At 38.5% G+C, this 25,427-nt stretch overlaps 2 protein-coding genes, 2 long non-coding RNA genes and 1 pseudogene across 6 annotated transcripts; 3 read left to right on the forward strand and 2 right to left on the reverse strand.

Moving 5' to 3' along the window:
• The first annotated feature begins 3,831 nt into the window (after nt 1-3,831).
• LOC112201967 lies at nt 3,832-4,677 on the forward strand. The gene has a single exon (XM_024342896.1). The coding sequence runs from the start codon at nt 3,832-3,834 to the stop codon at nt 4,675-4,677; it is 846 nt and encodes a 281-aa protein (XP_024198664.1).
• Nucleotides 4,678-5,791: 1,114 nt separating this feature from the next.
• Nucleotides 5,792-7,257, reverse strand: LOC121050927. Its single transcript, XR_005804410.1, has 3 exons — nt 6,749-7,257; nt 6,375-6,613; nt 5,792-6,147 (listed from the first exon to the last, which is right to left on the reverse strand). It is a non-coding gene; the product is annotated as an uncharacterized LOC121050927 (long non-coding RNA).
• A 4,322-nt stretch (nt 7,258-11,579) lies between these two features.
• Nucleotides 11,580-16,927, forward strand: LOC112182048. 2 transcript variants are annotated; one of them, XR_005804448.1, is made up of 5 exons: nt 11,580-11,791; nt 12,587-12,627; nt 13,085-13,191; nt 13,300-13,427; nt 16,462-16,927. It is a non-coding gene; the product is annotated as an uncharacterized LOC112182048 (long non-coding RNA). The 2 variants fall into 2 exon arrangements; XR_002929257.2 differs by having other exon boundaries at nt 13,085-13,171.
• A 1,334-nt stretch (nt 16,928-18,261) lies between these two features.
• LOC112201971 (cysteine proteinase inhibitor 7) lies at nt 18,262-21,531 on the reverse strand. Of its 2 annotated transcripts, none has more exons than XM_024342899.2 (8): nt 21,161-21,531; nt 21,058-21,066; nt 20,726-20,775; nt 20,040-20,185; nt 19,050-19,120; nt 18,893-18,957; nt 18,726-18,800; nt 18,262-18,639 (listed from the first exon to the last, which is right to left on the reverse strand). In XM_024342899.2, the coding sequence occupies exons 1-7, from the start codon at nt 21,250-21,252 to the stop codon at nt 18,781-18,783; spliced, it is 453 nt and encodes a 150-aa protein (XP_024198667.1). In that variant the 5' UTR covers nt 21,253-21,531; the 3' UTR covers nt 18,262-18,639; nt 18,726-18,780. The 2 variants fall into 2 exon arrangements, with proteins under 2 accessions (XP_024198667.1, XP_040369724.1); XM_040513790.1 differs by having other exon boundaries at nt 20,726-20,867; nt 20,966-21,066.
• A 1,192-nt stretch (nt 21,532-22,723) lies between these two features.
• Nucleotides 22,724-23,730, forward strand: LOC112182991 (annotated as a pseudogene).
• The last annotated feature ends 1,697 nt before the right edge of the window (nt 23,731-25,427 follow it).

Genomic DNA, 25,427 nt, shown 5'->3' on the forward strand with positions numbered 1-25,427 from the left:
AATCCGAGTTGAACTGATTTCCACATAAATCGATCCAAACAAACACCATAGATCGACTCAGACGACCCCCACGAAGCCAAGGAAGGGAACTTGAAGCCGTGCCGTCGCCGGAGCTACGTTTTCAGGTTAGGTCCGATTTCCTCAACCTGTGCCGCCTTGCAGCGCCGCCGTGAAGGAGAATCGCGCTAGAGGCCACCACAGAGACTATCGGAGCAAGGAGGCGAGTCGTTCTGGGCTGGTTTCACCGGTAGAGGTCGCCGCAGTTACGAGTTCCGGCCGGGTCGGATCGCCGGGTTCGGGTCGGATCGCCGTGTTCGGGTCGGGTCAGCCTGATAATTTCGATTCTGAAGGTGCAGACGAGAGAGAAGAGAGAGAAAAGAAATATTTCCGGAAATGGAAATATGGAATTATGAAAGAATTTCTGATTTTTCTCTATTTATACTAAAACAGAAACTTCTTCCACTAGCCATAACTTTCTTATACGAACTTCGATTGACGCATTCCACATGTCCACGAACTCGTATCGACGCGCTCTACAACTTTCGTGAAGGAAGTTTTCTGAGAACCCCAACGTATAAAAAGTCAAACATCACACAACCCCCTAAACTGTGAAAATCGAATAATTATTCGTACGAAAACCATTCCACTTCACAAACAACCTACGAATAAAGCATAATAACAATTATTCGTACAACTGGTCCATTATTAATTACCAAAATTACATAATGAAAATCCAGGTCATCACACACATGGGGGCAAATCTGTAGTAACAATCGAACTCGTTAGGGTCAATGTAGCACTTGTCCCCCTCTCTGGTTAAGGCTTGATTCCACCCAAGCCGAAAATTTTTGGCTAATATGCACTTCATCTGAGCGGCCCCTCTCTCGAACTCCTCCTCCTTACTCCTCCTTACTAAGTCCAAGTAGGTTTTTAGTGTCGCTATCTGACGATCTTTGTCCTCGAGGAGGAGACTTAGGTCCACCATTGTTTTCATCTATTCGTTAAGCTCCTTTTCCAGGGATTTGAGTTGGCGACTCGCCTCATCCAACTGTTGTTGTTCCTTCGATTGAAAAACGTCGAGGCTGCGCAGGAAGTGGTAGGACAGCAAGAAGGCCTGTATAGGAAGGAAAAGAACTAAATGAATAATTCAAATGTCATTTGCATCAAGGAGAAAGTCATCAAAAAAAAGGAAAAAGTACTCACATCCAACTGAGAAGCGCACATGTCATTGTAAAACTTCGTAGGACTCTTAGGAGGCAGCTCCGAATTGGCCTCAGTGATGCAAAGGCATTAGCTACCGTTGACGCTGTGGAACCATTAGCGAACAGGGATTCTCCTACCAAAACATAGGAGTTGTCGTGCTTCCTGAAACTAAATTCTAGAACTTTGGGTGGAAGAGGAGGCATCATGACAAATGGGGTCGCCGAGGACGTAGGGGCGCTTCGAGAGGACAGATGAGAGATGGTATCCGGCATAGGTGGCGGAGTAAAATGAACCCTCTGCAGCGAACAATGCGGCTACATGTCTCGAACCAATTCCCCTCGAAAAGAATGAGACGGGCCATCGCTAGCGACAAGATCTCCGACCTTACGCTTTCTCACCTTCTGAGGAGGACGAACCGATTGGGGTAGCTCCCTTATAGAACAAGACCAAATTCCTTCATCCGAAACATTTCCCTAGGACCCTCCTTCCTCTACTTCGAGGCTTTCTCTTGCTTCATCCCCCTCGACGGTGACCACGGCCGAGCAAGGAACTATCAAACGAAAGGTGTCCTTGACCTTGAGATACTCAGCAAATAGTGATTCGCAATCATCGGATATGTGGAAGTTGTTCTCTATTTGTACAACACGAATTGCTAGTTCCTTCCTAGAAAGTGCATGATCTATGTATTCTTGGTAACGGCCAAATAAAGCTAATGGGCGGTTGGATGCGGCCTCGAGAAGATTCTCACGAGTTACAAACTGGGAAGGAAACCACTCTAGCTGCACAAGATGACTTTCTAACCACACAATACGACTGAGGGGAACATTGACTTTGGCCTGAGAGAGCTTGTAAGCTGCAAGTGAAACGCGCACAACGAGTGAAAATCAATCAACGGACGTCGTAGAAGGAATTAAGTACAGGTAGAAAACGGTTAAGATATGTACCAAGGTCATCTGCAAAAGCTCTCAAGGGCAAAAGATCTAGCTCGAGGGAGCACCCCACCCACTAGTGATCAACAAGGCCCTGGACTTCCATTCTCGATAGTTATTGGACAAGCCCCCAAACACCTTCATCTTCGGGTATGGAGTAAAGTTAAAGTATCTGAGTTTACCAATCCTAGCACAATTATATAGATAAACAAAATCTGAAAGCCCTAAGGAGACCCCCCCCCCCCCCCCCCCCCCCCCGATTAAAAATGCAGACAGAAGGAGGTAAGCATGCGGATTGAGTTGGAGTGGGTGTAAACCGAGTACCACCCACATGAGTTGGAAGACAGGGTGTAAGGGAAATCTAATAAATCTCAGGTGTTGAGGAGATATAATCAAGGCACCAACATGCAATTTTTCTCCAATGTAAATATCGGCGTTTGCAGGAACCAGAGTCACCGGAAACGTTGTATATGCCGGCGACCCACGTTCCGGATCACGCGAACCTAATCGCAAGGCATTCGTGATCCGGATCAGCAAACATAGCGATCCCCGCCTGCGTTCAATCAACGTCAAAGCCCAGTATCAATCAACGCCAATCGCGTTCCGGCGACCACTGTTTCTTGGCGGCAGTGGCCGAAGAAGGTTGATGTTCTTGAACCTCAGCCATGTTCTTGAATCTGGGATTTCTGAAGAGATGAAGAGAATCAATGGATGTGAAAAGGAGATCTTTGATTTTCTGGGAAGATTACAAAATCTCCTATGAATCTCTGAGATTTTGGCGACGGCTTTCTTAGCACATTAGAGAAGAATGCGTGGTGGTGGTTGTTCACGACAGGAATTGAGTTTTTTTTTTTTTTTTTTAGTCAAAAGCATAGATGATTAAGGTGATGATGATTATCTAAAAAAAATTAAAAATTAAAGGCAGCTTTCTTTATTATTTATTTTTCTGTTATTTGTTAATTTACTTATTTATCCTCCATAAGTAATGTAGTTGTCATAGTATGTTAAGAAGGGGTATTTAGGTAAAATAAAAGTCCTTTCAGATTAAGAGTAGGAATCCTAATTTTCAAAGATTTTATTGATTGATAAACTCTATATAAGCTGCAATTCATAGCAGTACGTACAACTACAAAGCATAAAACAAAACTTTATTATTTTAGCTCAGTTCAACAATGGCGTTTGGAAAAAGAAAACCATCACATCAAGAACCAATTTTAGAAGAAAATTATGAAGATCATGTTGGTGAGTATGAAGACAATAATTCTGTTGAAGAAACTCAAGCGAGTTATACAGACCAATCATCGAGTAGAAACAGCCATGAACAAGCTCAAGAATCTCAAGAAATTCCAATGAATTCTGACCTAAAGCCATTACTCAATGAAGTTATTATCACAGGTGGAGCACAAGGAAAAAATTCAGGTGGAACAAAATCATGGACCTGCAAACATTGTAATGGTCAATATAAGAGTTCATATACTCGCATTCACTACCACTTTTTTGGTAATCTCCCTGGAAAAAAATCAGAGATCCGTCAATGTCAATCATTGATTAATAATTGGGAGGAATATGAAAGCGTTCGCAGAATGGTTATGGAAGCTGAAAAAAAAAAGGAGTTTCTTCATCTTTGAAAAGCTCAACAATCTTGAGGCAACAACCACAAAAATCCACTGCGGGTGCTCTTGATGATATGTTCAAGATTATGGACAAAAATAGTGTTGATATGAAGGTGATGAGAGGATTGTGCGCTAATGGAATTCCGTTTAATGTGTTAAGAAATCCCCAATTTCATGAGATGATTTCAGCTATAAATAATGGACCTAGGGGTTATAAGGCTCCATCTTCTGAAAAAGCAAGAACTACTTTGCTTGATGAGTGTAAACGAAGTCTAGAAAAAGAATTAGCTCCTGTTAAAGATACATGGTTTACTCACGGTGTTTCAATTGTATCAGATGGATGGTCTAACGTGAAGCGTGAGCCACTTATCAACATTATTGCTGCAAACAGTAGAGGAGTTATGTTTCTTTATGCTCAAGATTTTTCTGGGATACCAAAAACTGGTGACGTGATTGCTGCCTTTATGCTTATTGCAATTGAAGATGTGGGATCGTCAAATGTCCTCCAGATAGTCACTGACAATGCAGCAAACTGTGAATATGCTGGGAGAGAGATTGAAAAGATACATAAACATATCTTTTGGTCCCCTTGTGTTGTTCATACCTTGAATCTTATTTTTAAAGATTTGGCAAAAGAGTTTGAGTGGTTTGAGGAAATTTATAATATTGGAAAAGCTATTGTTAAGTTCTTTTTGAACCATTCACATGCTTTGGCCATGTTCAGAAGTCAATCAAAATTGGAGTTATTGGAAGTTGCAAAAACTAGATTTGCATCGCATTATATCTTGTTGAGGCGACTTATTGATTGCAAAGAAGCACTAGCAAGTACGGTAATTATTCAAAAATGGAAAGATTGGGTGAAGACTTTAGATGGAGATAAAAGAAAACTTGGGGAGAATATAACACAAGCTGTGTTGGCAGACAATTTTTAGGACGATGTGTTGGCTATAGTGAATATCACAAAGCCAATATATTTTTTAATTAAATATTGTGATGGTGATGGTCAAAAGATGGGTGAAGTTTATGAAAGGATGGACAATATGCTTGGAGAAATAAGAGAAGCTATGAGTTTTGGGCCGCACTCTAAATATTTTCCACAAGTTGAAAAGATTGTGCTCCAAAGGTGGCAAAAAATGAATTACCCTATCCATTGTGTTGGATATGCCCTGACACTAAGATTTTATGATAGAGAATATCTTAGTAAAAAAGCACCAAGAGGATTAATTCGAAAGAGCCCAAATCAAGATGTAGAAGTTATTACAAGCCTCATGGAAGCATTTGATAAGATATCAGAAGATGGAGGAGAAGCAGAGTTATTACATCAACAATATGCCATTTTTCATCAGCGAAAAGGTATTTTTGCTTCACAAGCTGCCTAGACAGATGCTGTAACTATGGATGCCATTGATTGGTGGTCAACATATGGTTCACAAGTTCCAGAATTAGCAGAAGTTGCACAAAAGGTAATATTTTGTTATTATTAATATTTTAATCTCTGTTCATTATGCATTATTGTTGTTATAGGTTGTTTTTTTTTTTTTTGTTAAACTTGCCGTTGGTAGGTTGATTGTTGATTATTGTTATAGTTTTTTTTTTTTTTTAATAACTTTGCCGTAGGTTGAATGATTGATTACTTTTATAGTTTTTTTTTTCCCTAGACTTTGCCGTAGGCTGAAACTGAATGATTGATTACTGCTATAGTTATGTTTCTTTCTTTCTTTTTTTTGTGAGACTTTGCCGGCTGAGTGATTGGTTACTGCTATAGTTTTTTTTTTTTTTTGGTTAGACTTCGCCGTGGTTGAATGATTGATTGCTCTAGCATGTTTATTCTATGAGTTATTAAATTATTTTTTATATAGCAATATCTTGTAATTTGCCATCTTTTTTTTTTTTTTGTCAAGTATATTAATTAGTTTACTAACTTGATATGTATATGTTTTGTTCCATACGATATCACAAATAAATAGGTACTAGCTCAACCAATATCAAGTTCATCTGCCGAAAGGAATTGGAGTACGTATTCATACATTCACAGTGTCAAAAGAAATAGGCTGAATGCTGAAAGAGCTGATAAATTGGTTTTTATTCATTCCGATATTCGTCTTCTTTCACGTTTCTCTGAATACTACAATAATGGAACTTATAAGAGATGAGACATTAATCCAAAATCACCATTGAGATTGGAAGACTTGCGATGGAGAATGTTAGACGGAAACTATGTTGATGAGGAAGATTCATTGCGTACCAAGAATACATCAAGCAGACCTATTCCACCCATTCTCAATGCACAACCGATTCGGCCAGGAACGCATCAAACTCATATATCCAAATTTGCAAGAGGAAGAGACTCAAGCGGCACTTCAAAATAAGGACTTAGACAGGCGTGATGGCCAAGCCTCCCACTGGGTTCCAGTCATCGAAAAAAAAAAATTATTTTTAAGCATTATTTTTCTTTGTTATATTAAAAAACTCAATCAATTTTTAAGCAGTAATGACAATTTATTTTAATTTTATAATTCTTTTTGGGATTTTTATTTATGATATGGTTATCTATTTATTATTTTTTCATAATCTTAATTATTATATATAATTTATTTTAATTAAAATTAGCTAATATATCTTAGCGTACCGTGAATCCTAAAGACTAGCGTACCGCGTACCCGTACCGCAACGTCCCGCGTTTCATGTAACATTAGCAGGAACAAGCGAGAACTTAACAGATTTCGGTATGGAGTACTCCTTGATGTACTTTTCGTTGTCGCAATCCGTTGGGATCCAAGACACCGACTCCTTAACTTCTTCTGGACTTCTCTTCTGAACTTTCGCCGAGTCAAAAATCTTGATACGAGCCATGAGTGCAGGGAAAAACTACAAAGAACAAACACAAGAGTAATCACACGCGCGTGTTTCCGAAAGAAAGGTAAAAAAAGAAGAAGAAGCAGACAACAAAAAAAAAGAAAGGAAAAGATGCGAAAAGGAAAAGAAGGAATGAAGAAGAAGTACCTCGAGGTCGGCTTAGCTGAGCCTGGGGCATGACTCGACGACAGAGGCCGGCTGTCAGAGGCAACGCCGACGAGGAGCTGGATTGCCAAAGCTGGGCCGCACGGCCCGAACGGGGCACAGGGAAGCCAGGGAAAGCGACGGCTCTGGGTTTGGATTCCTGCAAAGCAAGGCTAGACTAGGGACTGGCGAAGAAGAATCGGTCCTGGGTTCGAACTAGGCGTGAGCAAAGCAAGGTGGACAAGTGACGGCGTCGGTGTCTTTGAAGGGAGGTGTTGCCGATGAAGTTGGAAGATGGGTGTGAGAAACCAACTGAAATTGGGATCTTCTTTATAGGGATAATGCGGCTATGAATCCCGGAGTAATCTAGGGAGAATCCGAAGATTCTCGAAGCAACAAGGAGCCGGAAAATCCGGCTTGAATCATGCCAGAATCGGGTCGGAGGAACGCCGGATAGGGCCGGAGCTGGGGGCGAAACCGGGTCGGAAATCTATTCGGGTCGGGACTAACTCAGGCCTGGGTACGGTGGGGGATACCGGGTTGAGTCTCACCCGTTTAAATTTAAAAAAAAAAAACAAAAAACAAAAAATAAGAAATGAGAGAAGAATGTTAGGCTTGGGCTCGAGCTCGGTTGGCTAGATTTGCCTTCAAGATTGGGCTAGTAAAGTTTGAATCCGGTTTGGGCCTTCTTGGGAGGTTATTTCTACAATGGGTGTCCAAAGGTGAAGCTCGTGTGTCCAGAGAAGAAATTCAGAATTTTGAGAAATTTCCACTTAGGACGAACGTCAAAGAGAAAATTTGGGGGCATTGTAGGAGTAGTCAAATATTTTCGACATGCAATTATGACGAATATCCAGTCATAAATACGGTTATAAAGGCGGTCTTCATTGCAGCTATAAGTACGACAATAATTGCAGTGATAATTACGGTGTTTATTGTGGCTTTAAGGGCAGTGGTGGTTACATAATCATTATAGCAATAATCATCGACATAAATATGTAAGTAAATGCAGCCATAAAGCCCGGAATTTAATGACGGCTTGTTCTCCAAGTAAGTCATCACCTATATAAAGATGACTCGACGTCAAGGTAAACAATCGAATTCCAACTCTCTCTACTCCACTACTAAGAAACATACTGTCTTAGGCATCGGAGGGTTTTTTACAAGTACCCCCCCCCCCCTCCTCTAGCTGACGGTCAAACTTCAAGTAAACGCTCGAAAGAAGCTTCTCGATTGTTCCCGGTCAGCTCCCGCTCCAGTCCGCATTCATTGCTGAGTCAAAATCCTCTATGGAATTTTTCGTCACCAACATCAACCGATTTAAAATTTCAGCCTCTCGAAACTTTCAAACCATTTTCTAGAAAATCAATGTCGTACTGGTCTTTAGTCCAGGTACAAAAATATATCCTTGAGTCATGGTGATCATTTTGACATAAAATTGGGAATGCGCGTGGGGGCGCATGCCGCCTCCTCCAACCTTTTGGTTTTGTTCATTATGTAGAGTTCAACATTAGGAATGTGTCGATATGATTTTTAATGCCATTGGTGTACGTTTTAAAATTGATCGGAATTTATATTGTTTCGGGAATTTCATATTTCAATTCGTGACAATCCAACCGTTAGATCGTAGTGAATTTTCTGTAGGTTACTCGAATTGTTAAATTAAAAAAAACTATTGAAGTCCAAGCCAATTCCAATATGAGTTCAGATTTTCGAGAATTGAGGATGAACTAATTAAAGGGGTTTCGAAGTTTTGTCTTGAGCTTGAATTTATGGTTTTTAGTTTATTTCCAATAGAAGTTGAATGTTAGTTGAATATTATGATTTAAGTTCATTGACATTACAAAAGTACTTTCAATTTCATTTCGATTCTCAGAATCTGTTAGCATAACAACAATCATATTCATATTTATATAATCATTCTGCATATTAAACGTACACTGTACACATACATAAAATTGTATAATTGTAAGCATAAGGAAAAGTACAGACCTTGATAGCCATTAAAATGAAATTGGGTAAACATAAGCAATTACCCAATTCTAGTTCTGCATTCGAAACAGAAGCATAGACTATGCATCTCCAATTTTATCGGATCATGCCCAAACAGATCATCACCTCACGACGAAGGAGATCATCTTATTATGAAGTACAGAGGAAAGAAACTATTAGATACTCCAAGAACTCTCCCGTTGGGAAGGGTCTCTTCCTTTTCTTCTCTAACCCAAGACGATAAAACGACATGCATGGAGGTGGTTTACCGTGGAGCAATAAGAGAGACCGAAGAGTGTTCTAGTCGCTCTCTTTTTTCTTTTTCTTTTTTCTTTTCTTTCTTTTTCCTTCCTTCTCTCATCTGAGTTCTGCTCCTTCTAGACCCTCCTCTTCTTCTTTATATATTGGTTATGTTGATCTAAGCCGATCCTTCTAGACCTCACTAATCCTTCCTCTATTTGTTATCTATAAATATTTTTTTTTCTAATTATGTTCTAAGTATCCACTTAGAACTTTCAACACACATTTATATAGATATATACATTACATATATATACACACACACACACATGTCATTTCAAAAAAATAAAAACATATGGTGTCGTTAATAAAATGGACCATGTTTATCATGTTCATACAAACAAAACATGTTGTTGGTTCTATTCTGATAAATGGTTACTCAAATTGCTAGAAATTATACATATATTGAAAGATGAGTTCACTGTTACTACTGTTCATCAAGGGGTGGAGAAGACGTTTTCGTCCCTGCTTTTCTGTTATATTGCAGGACTGAGTGCTATTTGAGACGATGTCATCTGGGCATATGGGTCTTTTTACATAAATTGACGGTTTTGCCCTTGGTTTGTTGTTATAATTTCAGGTTTGTACTGCTTGCTAAGACGATGTTGGCTGGGCATATGCGTCTTTAGGTATGGGAAGATGCGTTTTTTTTTTTTTTTTTTTTTACGGTATGCTTCTGGAGGTTTCTTTAGAATTCCAAATCGCTCTTGCTCTCACTCGAATCAACAAATTTCTCTCGGTCTCCTCGCACAAAAATCCAAAACCAACCTGGATATACCATATGGTTTCTTCTTTCTTCTACAGCCAAAGAATTGACTTGCGCCGGTTTCTTTTTTCTTCTTTAGCCATATAACCAAGATTGAGAGAGTGGATTGTTGCTCCTGCAAATCATTCCTTGCTTTTGATTTGCGAATTTCTATTTGGTTCCTGCAGTCCCTTTTTTTCCCTTTTCTCGCTCTCCTCACTGTGAACTCTTTACCTGATTTCTTCAAATCAGTGTATATGTGATTGATTTAGGAATTGGGCTCTGCTATTGCAATAAGTATCAAAACCAGGGACTCAGGTAAGTTTGATGAGTCATTTTCGTGAAAGATTTGTTGGGTTGTTTGTGATTGTTTGGTTCACTGTTGAATCCCAAGGTTTGAGATTTTTTTTTTTAATCTGGGTTTTGTTCTTCTGCTGTTAACGTTTGAATCTATCGCATTTGAGAAGCCTCAAATAGCATGTATATATAAGCCTCAACCCAGCATCTATCGCATTCGAGAAGCCTCCATCGCTATCTAGAGTTCCTGTTAACGGACAACAGGCTTCCAGTCAAAATCAAGATCAGGAAAATCTCAGTAAGCGTCGTATTTCGTATCATCGTTCTATCTAACAAATGCCTACTGTAATCGCTATATGATTTCAATTTATTTTCAATTCTCCGCTATCAGTTCCAGTCAAAATCGAGCGGAAAAGTGTTTATGTTTATTGTTTAATAAAGTCACTAAAATTTCTACCTATGTCTATCGCTATTTGGACCAATGTCTAAAACATGATGCAAGCTGTGTTTCACGACATTAACTATAACCAAAGTAGTTATTTTTGTTTGGCAGCTGATCATTAGATACCGTTTATCAGTAGCAGCAAGGTCAATTGTATTGCTCATCTATTCAGTCTGCTTTCAATGTATCATCCTGTATGTGCAATCTTGCATCTTGACTAATTGTGAATTATGTGATATACTATTACAGTTCTGATTCCTTAGCAATGATCTACACGTATTCCTGGTTTAGATTTTGCTGTCTTTAAATAAATTAGTTTCTGTTTTGAAATTTTGTCATAAGTGTTGAGCTTTTGATTGAAATTCTGAATTCTTCCTTTATTTTTCTGCCATTTTTTTCATATTGGTAATGAATGTCAAGAAACAAACTTGATCCAACTGAATTCATTCTAATACAACATGTACAATAGGATGCGCTTGAATATAGATACCAAAATCACATTAGAAGGGTGACTATATTTTACCTCAGGTCATTCACAGTTACTTTTGTATGCAAAGTGATAGGAATGTAATGACCATATGTAGATATTAAAAAAAAAAAAAAATATTTAGACACTATATCAAGTGACTAATGGAGAATAACAAGCTTAGATGACAGTCAGAAACAATAGTATTAGTGAACTGAGCATCCTGAATGGTTAATGTGATGGAGGCTAGCTACATACCCCTCATTTCTATACCCCTTATACCTATAATTATATTTTGGTCTTTACATTTTCTATCTCTCAGTTATACATTTACTGTCAGTTTCTTCATTCTGACACACAAAGCAGCTCTCTCTTTACGAATTTATTTATACATTATAAAACCAAGAAGCTAAATTATTTATTCAGTCATTTTATATTTCTGTTCCAACTTTTTACAGTATGAAACAAACTATTGCAAGATACAACAAGTGTGACGAGTCTTCAGAGACCGCTTTGGTAGAATCAATGGCAGAGGGATTGTTCTGATTCTTTTTTTTGAGGTATCTACATAGTGATCTGAGGTTTGGTGTGTCTATTTGAAAACAGAAGAAAAAGTTAGATATATAAATAAACCTGGGATAAACTTCTGTAAAATTTGACTTCTCCCTGATACTTTAAAAAATATATATACTACAGCTTGCCCTATGTGCAGAAAAATTGCAAGAGATTTGACAGAAGCATCATTATCAGGTGCAGGATTGTGTACAGTAGCAGCTCTTGCCATGATGTTTTTAACTTGGAATGGTAAGTAGTTCATATCTCTTTAATTGGTTATTTATCACTTCATATTACTCAAATTCAACTGAATGGGCATTTATGATCTAAGCGGCCAAAATTTCATTAAAAATTAATGTAGCTTTGTGTGATTTGATGGTTATTGCAATAGCAAACCAAAACGCTTGCATAGCTACAGCTTAGTTAATATCCCTGTGTTCTTTTTTTTGGTCTTATGCAGCTGTTACTTATGTTCGGATCTTATAAGTTCTTGTTTCCCTTTGTTAATAAACAAAAACACATGAGAAGCTCCCAACTAATAATCATCATCAGATTAGCCACAAAAGATTGGAAATATAATTTGATAATGTATATGACCTAAAGGAATGTAGAGCAGTCGAAATAAGGAAAGAAAAAAAACTGTCAAAAGAGAAAAGCAAAGGAAATTAACAAAAAAAAAAAAAAATATTCTACAGAACATTAGACTAAACATCATATTAAAGGAAAAGAAGGGGCCACTAATCCCTTTAATGCAATGTCCTGTATAATATTTTGTTTAGTTGCATGTACCTTTGATCTAGGCTCTTTTATTAACAATATGATAGAACTTCATCTTTTACTACAAATTCATATGTTTGTCAACAAACATGAATCTTATCTTTTTTATTGTTTAGTAAATGCTTAAGTTCATGGTTTTTAATGGAAAACTTTGAAACCATAAGTTTTTACTTTGATTTTATTCACATTTAATATTTAGTACTGTTGGATTTGTTCTCCGAATTTGTTAGGATTTTATACTCACTGACAGTGTTAATGTTGTTTCAGATAGGGAAAGCTTTTTTGAAGCGGCTGAAAGTGTTCCTGGGGTAATTTTTTTTCAACTTAGTTCTTTGTTATTTAGATTTGGTTGTACTGAATTTAATTGTGATTTATATTCTTATCGATTTTGTGAAGGTTTTGGATGAAAGAAAGCAGGGAAGTTTTGATTCTCTCTGATATGAATGCATTCCTTGATTAATGACTAAGATTGCTTTTGCTACAGTCTTGCAATTTCAATTTCAAAAGTGAAGTAGAATAAAACTTCTGGATTCTGCCTTATATGACAGATTTTGTCTGACCACTTTGGTTGCAATTTTTGCATCCCTTGGATTTTCAATTAATGCCATGGAGATTGGTGAATGAGATTCATTGAGCTGCTATGCAGGCTCTTGATGAGCTTGAGTAAGAGCGAGTTTTAGGATGATACTGAATGTTGGATTAGCTTGGCAGTATTGGTGGTTTGGTGCAAGAGTAACTTTATTTGTTCTTGCCTCTCTATTCCAGACATCATTCGCCATATGTATCAATCAGTTCAAAATCCCTCTGTGAATTTCAGTATTGGTGGATAACATACAGTCACATCATGAAAAGGTAAATTAAGATATACTAAGGTAATTATAGGGAAGATCGAGTTATGTTTACCTTGGTACTAACAACATCATTTCCAATGGGACAAAATCATGGATTAATTTCATCATTTTCATCATCTGTGTTTGCAGGGATCCCACTTCCAATATCATGACCGAGACAGAAATAGGAAGACTTTGAGAAATACAAAGGATGCTTATGCAGATTGCAGATTAAAGTTTTGAGTTCTGAAATTTTTTCTGATGCAAAGACTATTAAGGTACATTTTACATGACTTCCCAGAACCTGTGACGTCCCGAACCCGAATTCACCGGGTTACTAGTCATTTGGACGGTAAACAACTTTTACTTTCACTTTTACTGTCGTTTCAATGCTTTTAGGGGGCCCCAAAAGTTGACTTTTTGTTCGGGTCAAAATTTGAGAAAATTTCCTTCATGAAAGTTGTAGAGGACGTTAAACCGAGCACGTGCATATGTGGTGCGTAAAAATTGGACTTAGTATGTGAGAGTTATGGCCAAAAATGTAGAATTTACTGTTCATGGTAAGTTGTATATATATATGGAAATTACTGTTGGTAGATTTCCATTTTTGGAAAATCTACCTAGCCCCCGCTAACTTTCTCTTCTCTCTCCCCGACCCTTCCTCCCTTTCGGCCCGATCTCTTCCCCCTCCGATTTCTTCCTCCTCCGGCCGACCCAGAAAGTAATCCGGCCACCCCCAAGCTCAGTTTCTTCCCCTTATCACATCTGTGGAGGTATATTACGGTGATTTGGCCGGAGAAGCTCGATTTGGAGCGGAGGAAGCTACGGTGGCAGTTAGCCATTTTTGCCGATTTCCGGCGATTCCGGCCACCTCTGGTCACCATTTTGCCGTCGAAGGTTTGGTTTTCCACGGAGATCATTTCGCCCCTAGCCTCGAATCAAGATTTGAAGTGTAGAGGCAGAATTGAAAATCTAGGGTTCTTGATTTTCTGGGTTTTCTTCACCGGTTGAATTCGACTGTTTAAAGGTAAAATTGGGATGTGTTGTAGTTGAGAAAATTGATCAGTGTGTTGTGTAGGTGCTGCTGTCAAAATATGGTGGCCATCGGAGGTGGTTGCCGCCTGCGCGTGGGTCCCACGCGCCGCCACTGTGGGTGGCGCGTGGAGGCGTGTTGGGCTGTGTTTTAATTCCAGTTTTTAGCTCATTAAATCCTATAAATATTGTAGAGCTTATATATGAAATTTGGTGAATTTTGGAGAAGCTTGGAATTAATTATGAATTTTTGAAGTTTAGGGTTTCGATTATCGAATTATGAGAATCCGGCCGTCGGATATCTCTCGGTTCTGCCTTGGAACCTTTAAATTAACAAAATGGTATTAGTGGTATAATTTGGGTGGCATCCGAGGAGAAGTGGAGATGTAATTATGAGGATTTGATTTTGAGAATCGTATTTAATTGTTGAATAGTTATTCACGGAATATAATTGTGTACAGGGCGATGTACCGAGCTATTGCTCGACGAAGGAACTCGTATGCATGGTCGCCTAAATAGTACTGTGAGTGGACATTTTTTTTTAAATTAATTCCGCATGCAGTATTATTATTTTCTTCCAATTGAGATTTAATTATGTTTTGAATATTTGAGCGTTGATTTATCGAGATTAGTATTGAAATTCCTTCCTGAGGGCTTTTAGTAGATTTTTGAGATAGTTATTCAGGAGTTATTGAGTTGAGAAATGATTTTCGGGAAGTGACTGATTCAGAAAATATTATGAGAATTTTGGATTTCGAATATCGGTTTTTATGAGGATTCACGAGTACGAATGTTTCATCGAATATTTGAGCATGATTGATTTATCGAAATTTATTGAGCTTTGAGCTACGTACTTATCAGCTTTGAAGTTAGATTGAGTTTTCTTTCCGAAAGCATTTATTGATTTACAGAGTATTTGATTTTATGCTTTCGAGGATGCTTTCGAGGATTTATTGAGATATCGAGGATTGAGTTAGCAAGTTATTACGGAGTTATGCTTTCGGTGAATTATTATTGATTTATTGAGGTAATATCGAGTTTCTTTCCGAAAGCAAGTGATTGAAAGAGGTTATTTTCAGTTCTTGAGGAGGCTATTCAGTTTATTAAGGAGGCCAGTTTTGGCGCATGCGTATCTTACCTAGTTGGCAGTCCCTTCTAGGTAATGGTCTGGTTGGCAGTCCCTTCCAGACTACAGCTCGGTTGGCAGTCTCATCCGATGCGTCACCTGGTTGGCAGTCCCTTCCAGATGACATGAGGTAGTTGGTCGGCAGTCCCGTCTACTACCTGTGGTTAGTCGGCAGTCCCGTCTACCACATGTGGCTAGTTGGCAGTTCCATCTATCCACCGCCTCCTATTCTGGTTGGCAGTCCCTTCCGATGCGGCATCTGGGTGGCAGTCCCTCCTAGATGGCATGAGATGACTAGACAGCAGTCCTTTCTAGTCATCAAACGAGCCTCATGAAAATGATGTTTTTATAAGGATTGAGGATGAGATTTTAAGAGACTTCAAGATGTTCTTGTTACGTGATTGAGATTTCAGTAAAAAGGATGATTAAGAGTGTGTTCAAGATTGTTACTGCATGCGAGGTTTTAGAGAATAACTTGGGAAAGCATTAAGTTTTACTTATTCATTTGAAATTACTTATTTTTCGTCCACTCACTCTAACGGATTTTAAATGTTTTCCCCTGGGCCCTTCGGTTTTAAATGCCCAGTTTGCAGGCCAGTTTAGCTTGAGGTCGAGCGTACTTGGGGTTGAGGCATAGCTGTCATAGCTTCCGCATTATAAAAGTATTGGTCGTTTATCTTGTATTCTACCTTCTTGTACGCCTGAGAAATAGATTGCTCTGATATCTCTTGAGATTAATATTCTTAAGTTTCAGAATTGTTTTGTGATATGAGAGATGTTGTGATATAGGGAGCAGGGTGGCTCCAGGAGAATAAGGATGGATGATTTAGAAGTGTAATTGTTTGTTTACAGGTTTTGGGTTGTCCATTTTTAGGGGAAGTTCTGTCAAATTTTTTTGTAGAATTTCTTCTAAGGTGGGCCCCGCAGGGCCTTTTTGGATTTCAGGGTGAAATCTGGGGCGGGTCCTATCAGAACCTTCCTACACCATGCATCCTATGCAAATAGAAGTTGTCTATAGATTTGTAAACTTTGGCATTAATAATACAAAACGTACTCCTTTTTCTAATGGTTGCTATTGTATGGTATATTTTAGGAGGATTTATTAGCGCGGTATGTTCAGAACTCTAATCTACATGCCTTTCTTTAAAATACAGGTCGCTTGAATATATGACGATACTTGGAGCGTCTGTCAAGGATCTGAACCCATGAAGTCAAGGTTGCTGTGTTGCCACTTTTGAGAGATTCTATTTGTTTCGAGTGCAGAGATAGAGATAGACTGTGAAAGGAAAAAAGGAGTGATTGATCTGGATTTATTTGACAAGAGGTGTAGAGATAGAGAGAAATTGTGAAAGCAGAAGAGGAGGAATCGGTGTTGGAGAAGAGGCTTCAAACGTAGAAGACAGGACATCAATTGATAGCAGGTAATATAGAAAGAAGAACAGGGATCTGGGTCTGAGTTTGTTTTGGATTGCTCATCTATTTGTGTCTTTATTTTTCTTCTTATACTGAGTTTTTGTTTTGAAATGCTCCGGTGAATTGGTTTCAGACTAAATTCCTGTCAGCTTTGTAGTTATCGGTTTGCTTGCATAATTGTTATCAGCTTCATAGTTGTTGCTTTCATGGTTGTGCATTGGATTATCATTTGAACAGAATTTGCAGCTCCATTCAACCTTCTCTTATTTGACTACCCCATTTTTTAATGGCAGCGCACTAGAATCAGGACCAAATGAGCTTCTCATCAACAGCTGAACCAAAGGATGATACCTTTGACAATCTCATGTAAAGTAACTGGTTTGAAGTATAAATGCAGATTATTTTGTTAATAGCTAACTACCTTTGCAATTAGAGTTTAGGAACTTCGGTTAGAATGATCATTTTTGGAACAAATGTTGGTTAATATACCATACAAAAATTGGGGAAAAAGCAAACCCGCAGCATCGCGCGGGGGTAGTAGCTAGTATAATTAAAATAAGGGCTATTACCGTTAGCGCGAGTCATTATTATTAACGTGAATACTTAAAAACACTAACCTACCTCTGCTAGGGTTCTAAGTGCTGTCATCTACAGTGACTGCTGCTCCTACACCTTCCCCATTTTCATGGATAACAGTGCAGGCCTAGGCATGTGGTTTCTCCTCTTTCTCTATTTGATCGGTGCGAGCTCAACAGTGGAGTGGGCGGAGCTTTCTGATTATGTTGGGATGGATTGGCTAGCTGTATTTGACTGCGGTGGTGGGTTGAGGTGTGGTACCTCTGTCGGTGTTGCTTTTGGGGCAACACAAGTTTCTAGGTGGAGCCTGGATCCGGAATCTTTGACAGATCTGAGGTTTTGCAATAGGCGATACTGGGAATTTCTTCCTGAGAATATCAAAGATCCTAGTGCATTGAGTCCTGCCAGCAGCGATGGTGATCAGCCTTTGGGGTCTCGGGCAATCCTGATGACTGGGTTAACACGAGAAGAGAATGGCCGGTTGGCCGATTCTAACGGTCTGCTACTTGCTTTGATCGGATTTGTGGCGTTGCTATGCAGCGACAACATATGGCGGAGGAGGCGCTGATCTGGAATTTGGTGGTTGTAGACCGGCGGACAAGGATGATCGCGTGGCTCTACTGTCTTTGGGCGAGGTGGTCTGTGATGTCGAAGTCCTCTGGCAACGGCGAAGGCTGCCGGTGGTGGTGGTCTGGAATTCCGTGGAGAAAACTATGGGGTGCCCTTAGCATATCTTGATTGGGTTCCCTAAGGGTTTCCACACCTTGGGCTCTTTGGTCCAGGCTTGCTTTGGATGGTGATGTGGACGTCGTGGGCTCGAGTAGAAATGGAAGGAGAGTCTGATACTCCTCTTCCCAAAAGTGTTTAAATTTTTTTGAGTTGCAAAGATCATAATCTCTGACGTTTTTTTATTCTTGTGCTACAACAAAACTGGTCTTATATGACACACAATGTGAGTCGTAAAAGACAACTTTACGGCATAAAAAAACGTGTCATAAAAGATAAATTTATCTTGTAGCACATAAAATGTGCACCGTAAAAAATATTTTTTGTGCGTCGTAAACACTCTTTTGCGCACTGTGAAAGATGTTTTACAACTTTAATTTTGTGTGTCGTAAAAGATGTTTTCATTCACTCTTCTAATAGACAATGCTTTCAATTAGACCCTTTCATTCAAGCATGATTAAACTGGTTTTCAAACATAGAACATGCTAGGTAGATCATCCTTGCTCTGTAATGTTCCGCTCACAGCCTCGAGGTTTGGGCACAGAAGAAAAACCTTGCTTAAGGAGGAGAGTTTCAACCTCACTTCCACCACTTGGATCATTTTCTACAGAAGCAACCTAGGAAAATAAAAAATAACAAAGTATGATAAATGCCAGCAATGTTATCAATGGTAACATACTGTTTGCATTGAAGGTAAAATAACCTTGCTTGAGGAAGGTCCAGCTGCTGATGACTCAGCATCATTTACACCTCTTGCATCAGTTTGAGGGGACACATCCTTGAAAAGTGAAAATAAAGTAAAGTAAGGTAAACGTATGTAATGCTATTAATGGGTAATATATTATGTAACATTAAAGGTATAATAGAAACCTTGCTCGTCCAGCTCCTGAAGTTTCAGCGTCATTTCCACAGGTTGATTTTTTGGAAGAAGCATCCTGGGAAAGTGAAAAGCAAAATGAAGCTAACTATAGGCAATGCTATTTATCCATGGTAATATATCATTTACATGCATCAAAGGTAGAATAACCTTGCTCGAAGAGGGTCCAGCTTCTGCAGTTTCAGCATCTTTTCCATCTTTTGGATTTTCGGAGAAGCATTCTTGTAGAGCCAAAAAACGATATAAAGTAAGCTAAATGTAGGTAATGCCATCAATGGTAGTATATTGTTAACATTCAAAGGTTCAAACCAGTAGCATGACTAATTTGAACATTAAAAAGTTGCATATAAACAATAAAACAAGCTAATACACCCACTGAGAGTCTGAGGCATTGCTTTAGCAAAATTATAACCAAAATAATTACAAGGAATAGGTGACTAAATGAGGAAGAACATTATAAAAAAGCTAGAAGCACCTAGAAGGGGAGTGCTGTTGCTAGTGAAACAGACTGGAGTTGAATTTGATACAGTAACAAGATCACTATCTGTTCAAAAGCACATCAACAAAATATGCAACACGAGTATACAATACTGCAGGAAAGAAACATTTTCTGAAATCAATTACCAATAGTGTAAAATTGCAAAGACAATAAAAAGAAACACAGATAGTATACACACAACCATGGCACAGATGAAAAAGCGTCTCTTTTGCGATGGGTAAAAATTAAGGGCAGACCAATATACTGAATGCAGTTTTAACATCTATATTTCTTCTTAAAAAATAGTAAATCTATATTTGAGTTTCTTTCTACTTCAACCATCTAAAGGCTCCGAGGCATACTAAACAAATTCATTGAATTACTTGTTGTTCCTACATATGATGGACATAAGTTGACCTAAAGTGCAAACCTGAAGCAAATTACCTTCTCAAAGAGGAGTAACAATGATGTATAGAGTTATTGTTTCACCTGCCATTACCCCAGTTGCGAAGACAAACCAAGACGACAAAATATCACCCAATACTCAATGGAGCTTACAGCCAATTAAACACAACCAATAGCTACCCCAACTATTGAGCTTAACATATCAATGATAGATAAGTGAAAAAAAAAAAAACACATTGAAGAAAATCACTACTGACCTCTGCCTTAGCATGGACAATCTCTTGAAGCTCATAAGGGAACAATGAATTGGACTTTTGCTGAAGGCTCTTCACAGCATGGTTGGCTGCATCTTGAACTTGAGGATCATGAGGCTGCACATCTTGCCATCCTGGAGCATGTCCACCTGATCAAAGCCAATTCAGTCTCATAACCCAGTTCTGAATAATATAAATTCTGGAAATGGTAGAATAACTCCTAACAAGGTTTAGGGTCATTTTTCAGTCATGTTTACCACAGCCGTTGGCAACCAAGCCTACTATTTTTGCATGAATGCATCTTAAATAAGATGTCTTACATCTACCCAAAAGTTTAAAGCTTCACATATTGGACTCCACACAATGGAAAGAGATAGAGATAGGAATTATCACTGATATGATTTGGACACGCAAGCACACAACAACACCTTAGTAACTAGTGTTTGTATCAACAGAGAAAAGAAATACTAACAGCAACATAGCATATTTACACCCAATTCATAGAAGATTGGTATACGACAAACCCATACATTCAGAGAGGTGAGGCTCCATCTGACTCAGATTGAAGGTACCTTCATTATTTTTATGCAGTTCAAATTCAGTCTCTTCTACTACAAACCATTGAATTAGACCTTGTTCTTAACATCGAGACATTTGTACATAAAAAAGAATCAAAAGATACAACTCACCCTCTAATTTCTGCGATATCACCGGTATATTCATAGCTAAGAGAGTAATAGAAGTAAAGCCTTGATGCCAGGACAGGACATCAATAGTTCCCCCATTCATGTTCTTTAGTCGAGCAATGCCAGCTGTGGCACAAGCTTTAGCCTACAAGACCACAACCCAGATGTTATTACAAACACAAATGCTCCCAGTTTCTTATTAAACTACAAGACCCACATGTAATGATGACTATATTCACTCACCTCACTGTATATTTTTTCTGATCAATCAGCAACAACAAGTTTCTTAGGGGACTTTGAGTAGCAGAAGTTGCAGTATCAACATCCATGTCATGCTCATCGTCCTGCATAACCAATGTTTCACAATCACAGACCTCCAAACATAAAACTGAACGCTGAAACACAACTTCAAATCCGAAATCACTAATCGAACATCACCTTCGGAAGATAGGAGAACAACCCGGCGAAAAGGCGAAACTGAGAAACGCCGAGAGCACAGAAACACTCAGCTTCCGCCGCCTCTTCGCCATCGTCAGCCTAACGCAGCGGTCTCAAGGAGCGAAGCAATCTCCTTCAAATTTGTCAAATTACACAGAGAAAACCAGTACAGATTCAAAATCCAACAAATCTGAAACAAACCGAAACGTCAAACTCCAAACCAATGCGGAAAAAGAGGTCGCCGATCTTTCGCGGACGGAGAGAGGTTTGGTAGAGAACAGAGGTCGCCGGAAAAAAGAGAGAGGCGGTGAGGGAGTGAACGGTGAACCACCATCGAGTCAGCGAGTCGGAGTCTATGGACTCTGTGATGAAATAAGGAAGATTGAAAAAATAAAGAAAACACGAAGCAAAATTTAATATACATATACCAATGGCTTTGTTTTTCTTTTTTCAATCAAATAAAAAAAATTAATATACTTCCATCAAAAACAAAAATTAATACTTTATAATTCATTTACGACATGTTTAAAAAGTAAGTCGTAAAATATTATTTTAAATAATTTATTTATGACACATATATTGTACACGCATTTAATAGATAATTAAATTTACGGTACACATAAGATGCATGCCGTGAATAACTCGAATAAAGACATTCTGACGGCACACATGAGATGTGCACAGTAAATGACAGTCTTTTACGACACACGTCAAATGTGCGCCGTAAAAGATCAATTTTGCTGTAGTGTTGCTTTGGAGGTTTCTGATCTTTGTTTGGAATAATGATGCGTGAATTGTCTAAAATGTGGGGTGTACTAGGGATATATTAGATTCTAGTTCTTGTTTTAGAATAAGAGTCTCACAGTATTCGGAGAAACGATTATTTGTGTCGACTCCATAGGAGTGTTTGGTGCGAATCATATTTATCATATGTATTCTCGTATATACATATACCAATGAATGATATTTCTTTTTATTCAAATATTAAAGTTTACAAACGAAGACCCAAGCTTTGCATCAAGATTAAAAACAAAAGGAAATTTAAAAACACCACAAGCCTAACAACAATAAAAGCCCAAGTATAGTCCAATAAGAAGAGGAAACCCCTCCAAGAGAGGAAAAGCCAGGACGAAATCCTCTGAGAAAGAAAAAGCCAGGAGCTTTTGCCTTCACTACAACAAATATAGACATTAGTGATCAAATCATAGTGACCAACTTATAATTGGTCACTAAAAGAATAGAATTAATGACCAACATTACCCATTGGTCACTAAAATAGTCAGCACTAAATTTTTTCCAACTCCCGCCTAATTATTTTATGTTAGTGACCAAATCTATAATTGATAGTGACCAAGTTATTTTACATTTTTCCTTGGTGAATTTTCAAGCGGCAACTTCGCGGTCTCCAAAAAATTATAGGCGCGCTCCCAATTCCCAAATTGTGAATGAAAGATGGATATTGTGATACCCATCTTGTTCTTCTCTCACTCCGACTCTAACTCAAATATTCTCCGACTCATACCCATCGACTCCGACTCAGATCTTCTCCTCTGCTCCTATTAATTCATCGAGTTATTTGAATTTCGAGCTATTGAGATTTTCTTTCGGAAAGATGATGTTGATTTAAATCTACTCCCGTGCTCCGACACCAAGGTCGCCAGGTCCGACGGCTTCAGCTTCGGGATCGCCTTCGCCTCCCGTTACGGCGCTAACTCCACCTCCCAGTTGTCTCCGTGCGACACTAGACTCTCGCCCTCTCCGTCAACTCCTCTTTTGCTCCGGTCCGTTCTCTCTCTCTCTCTCTCTCTCTCTCTCTCTCTTTCTAAACAGTTGCATTTCGTTTTGGTGATCCTTTAATTTTGTGAATCGCTACGGGGATTTGATGGGTTTAGGGTTAATGTTGATTTTGATATTGATAATTGCAAAATGTTGGTCTCAGTTTTGTTAGCTTAGCACTGAAAGTATCAGATTGTAGTTAAGTTAATGTTGGCTTGTTTTGAATTCCATCGATCTATTGTGGTTTGTGATTTTGAATTTGCAGGATAATTATGGGGGATATATGGTTGCTTTTGCTGGGCATAAATATGCTGCAAGGTCTACTAGCTGCGGCTTTTGTTGCCAATAGTACCTACACTGTCACCAGCTTTACTCTTGTAAGTGAGCAAGGAAATTGCAATTGGATTTGGAGTTTGAATTCGTTAATGTCGTTCATGGTTTGTGGTTTAGGTTATATAGTGAATGTGTTTTGATTTATGCAGGTGCTTGAGTTCACCGAGGGCAGGCTACAGCACCTGCATTGGAAAAGGGATGGGTGCGTCAAATGTTCTGGGAGCTCTAGGTTCGTTTGCCTGCACAATCGGGACTGTGCAATCAAGACAAACAGCTACAAAACCCATGGAGGCACTGTGGATTGCAGTCTCAGGATCCAATTGGCATTTTCTGGGATGGATAAGCACCTATCCGTTCTGAACTCATGGTATGAAGCACAGAACCTTGGTCAGTACTCCCTTTATGGTCTGTATTCAAATCTAAAGGATTCTCTCACTAGCCAGTATAACAAGTTTTTCTGATGTAAAATTGTTTCGGTCAGATTCTTGTAATTTTTTCACTACCCACTCGCTCGGTTTGATCGGTCACTTCTTTGTGTTTCATTTGTATGCTATTGTAAAGAAAATCAAATTTGAGTATCATTGTGATTAGAGGAGAGATATATGATTTTCAGTAACATTTGTGTGCTTTGTTTTGATATGAATGTTTCGGTTTTGATTTGGTTTGATTTTCCTTATTTCTAAATTTTATTGATCAGGTTGCTTTTCATATATCCAGTGCAAGGATTAGCTGGAGACAACGAATAAGGATCGACAGATAAACGATTGGGTTTTTGTATTTCTGGGTCTAGTAAGAAGTTGTCAGTAGTTTGATTTTTTTTTTCTCATATAACTTGACTCTCTATGTTTGTGTTCTTTTGTATTGTCACTTCTATATATTGTGGATTTTAGGAAGTTTGGCAGTTGATTTTGCGATTAAATTGTATTCTGAATTATTAATTTATTAACTTGTCAGGATGCTCTAGATCTGCTCAATAGCATCGCTCAATCTCCATATGACCAAGACAAGTTCCGCCTCATGAATTCATTGCGAGAATGCATCCTCAATAAGGTCACCCAATCCCTCTTTCTCTCTTAATTCACACTTGTTTCTGTGAATATGTGCTTGGTTTGTTTCTCATTGAATTTGATATCTGTGAGAAACCCAGTAATTTGATTAAACTAGTGACACAGAATTGGGTATGTTCTTGGGTTATGAGTTGGAATTTTATATATTTTGAGTGTATTTGATTGCAGAAGGGCTGAAACCCAGATTGAGATTTGTTCAAGGCCAGATATTTATGCTTATTTTACCTTGGAAAGTTTAAAGCTTGATTTAGATTCATGAAGTTGATATGATATATGTGCCTATTTCTGTACTGGTAATAACCAATTTAATCATGGATCGAATTGCTTTGTGGTTCCGGTTTGTTACTGTGTAATGTCCTACTTAACCTGGATTATGGCTTGCATAGTCCAGGTACAAGCTTTGCTGCTGTGAAGTTATCAAAGGATCAAGCACCAAAGAAGTGAGATTTTATGCCCCTTAAAACCAATTGATTTTACCCATTTTCAGCTAGTGTTAAGTGTTTGTCCTAGAACCCTATTTATACTTATATATTAACTATTCTATTTAGTTAATGACATGTTTAGGAAGAAGAGATTGGATGACGTGTGCCACGGTGAGTTTTATTTTGCCTTCAAATGTGATACTCCCATGCATTGTTTGTACAAAAGCTATTACATAAAGTAGACCAGTGATAGGAGTTAACTTAGTTATTCATGTTTGGTGGTGTAGGTAAAGTAGTAGTGGATGCGAAGGTGGTCAACAAAGGCGATACTCCTAATTTGATGTAGGTGATTACTTCATTTAACAAACCAATCTACAGTTCATTAAACAAGAGTCATTTATACTCGAACTTTGGTAAGACCTGTTATGCTAATTTGTTCTTCTATTTTGTATATCCAGAGCAGGACACAAGTTAGAAGCCGCCATTGAACAACTAGGTATCAATGTTTCTGCAAAGTAGCTCTTGACTCAGGGTTATCAATCAGCGGATTTATCAACTGCTTACTTCAGTATGGTGTAACTTTTGTTTATGGAGTTGATGTTGTATATGGACAGGTAACACCCCTATTTGGTCGTAAATGATGTGTTATTCCTATAGGTCTGAGTACGT

This window comes from Rosa chinensis, chromosome 1 (genome assembly GCF_002994745.2).
Source record: "Rosa chinensis cultivar Old Blush chromosome 1, RchiOBHm-V2, whole genome shotgun sequence".
Lineage (NCBI taxonomy): Eukaryota > Viridiplantae > Streptophyta > Magnoliopsida > Rosales > Rosaceae > Rosa > Rosa chinensis.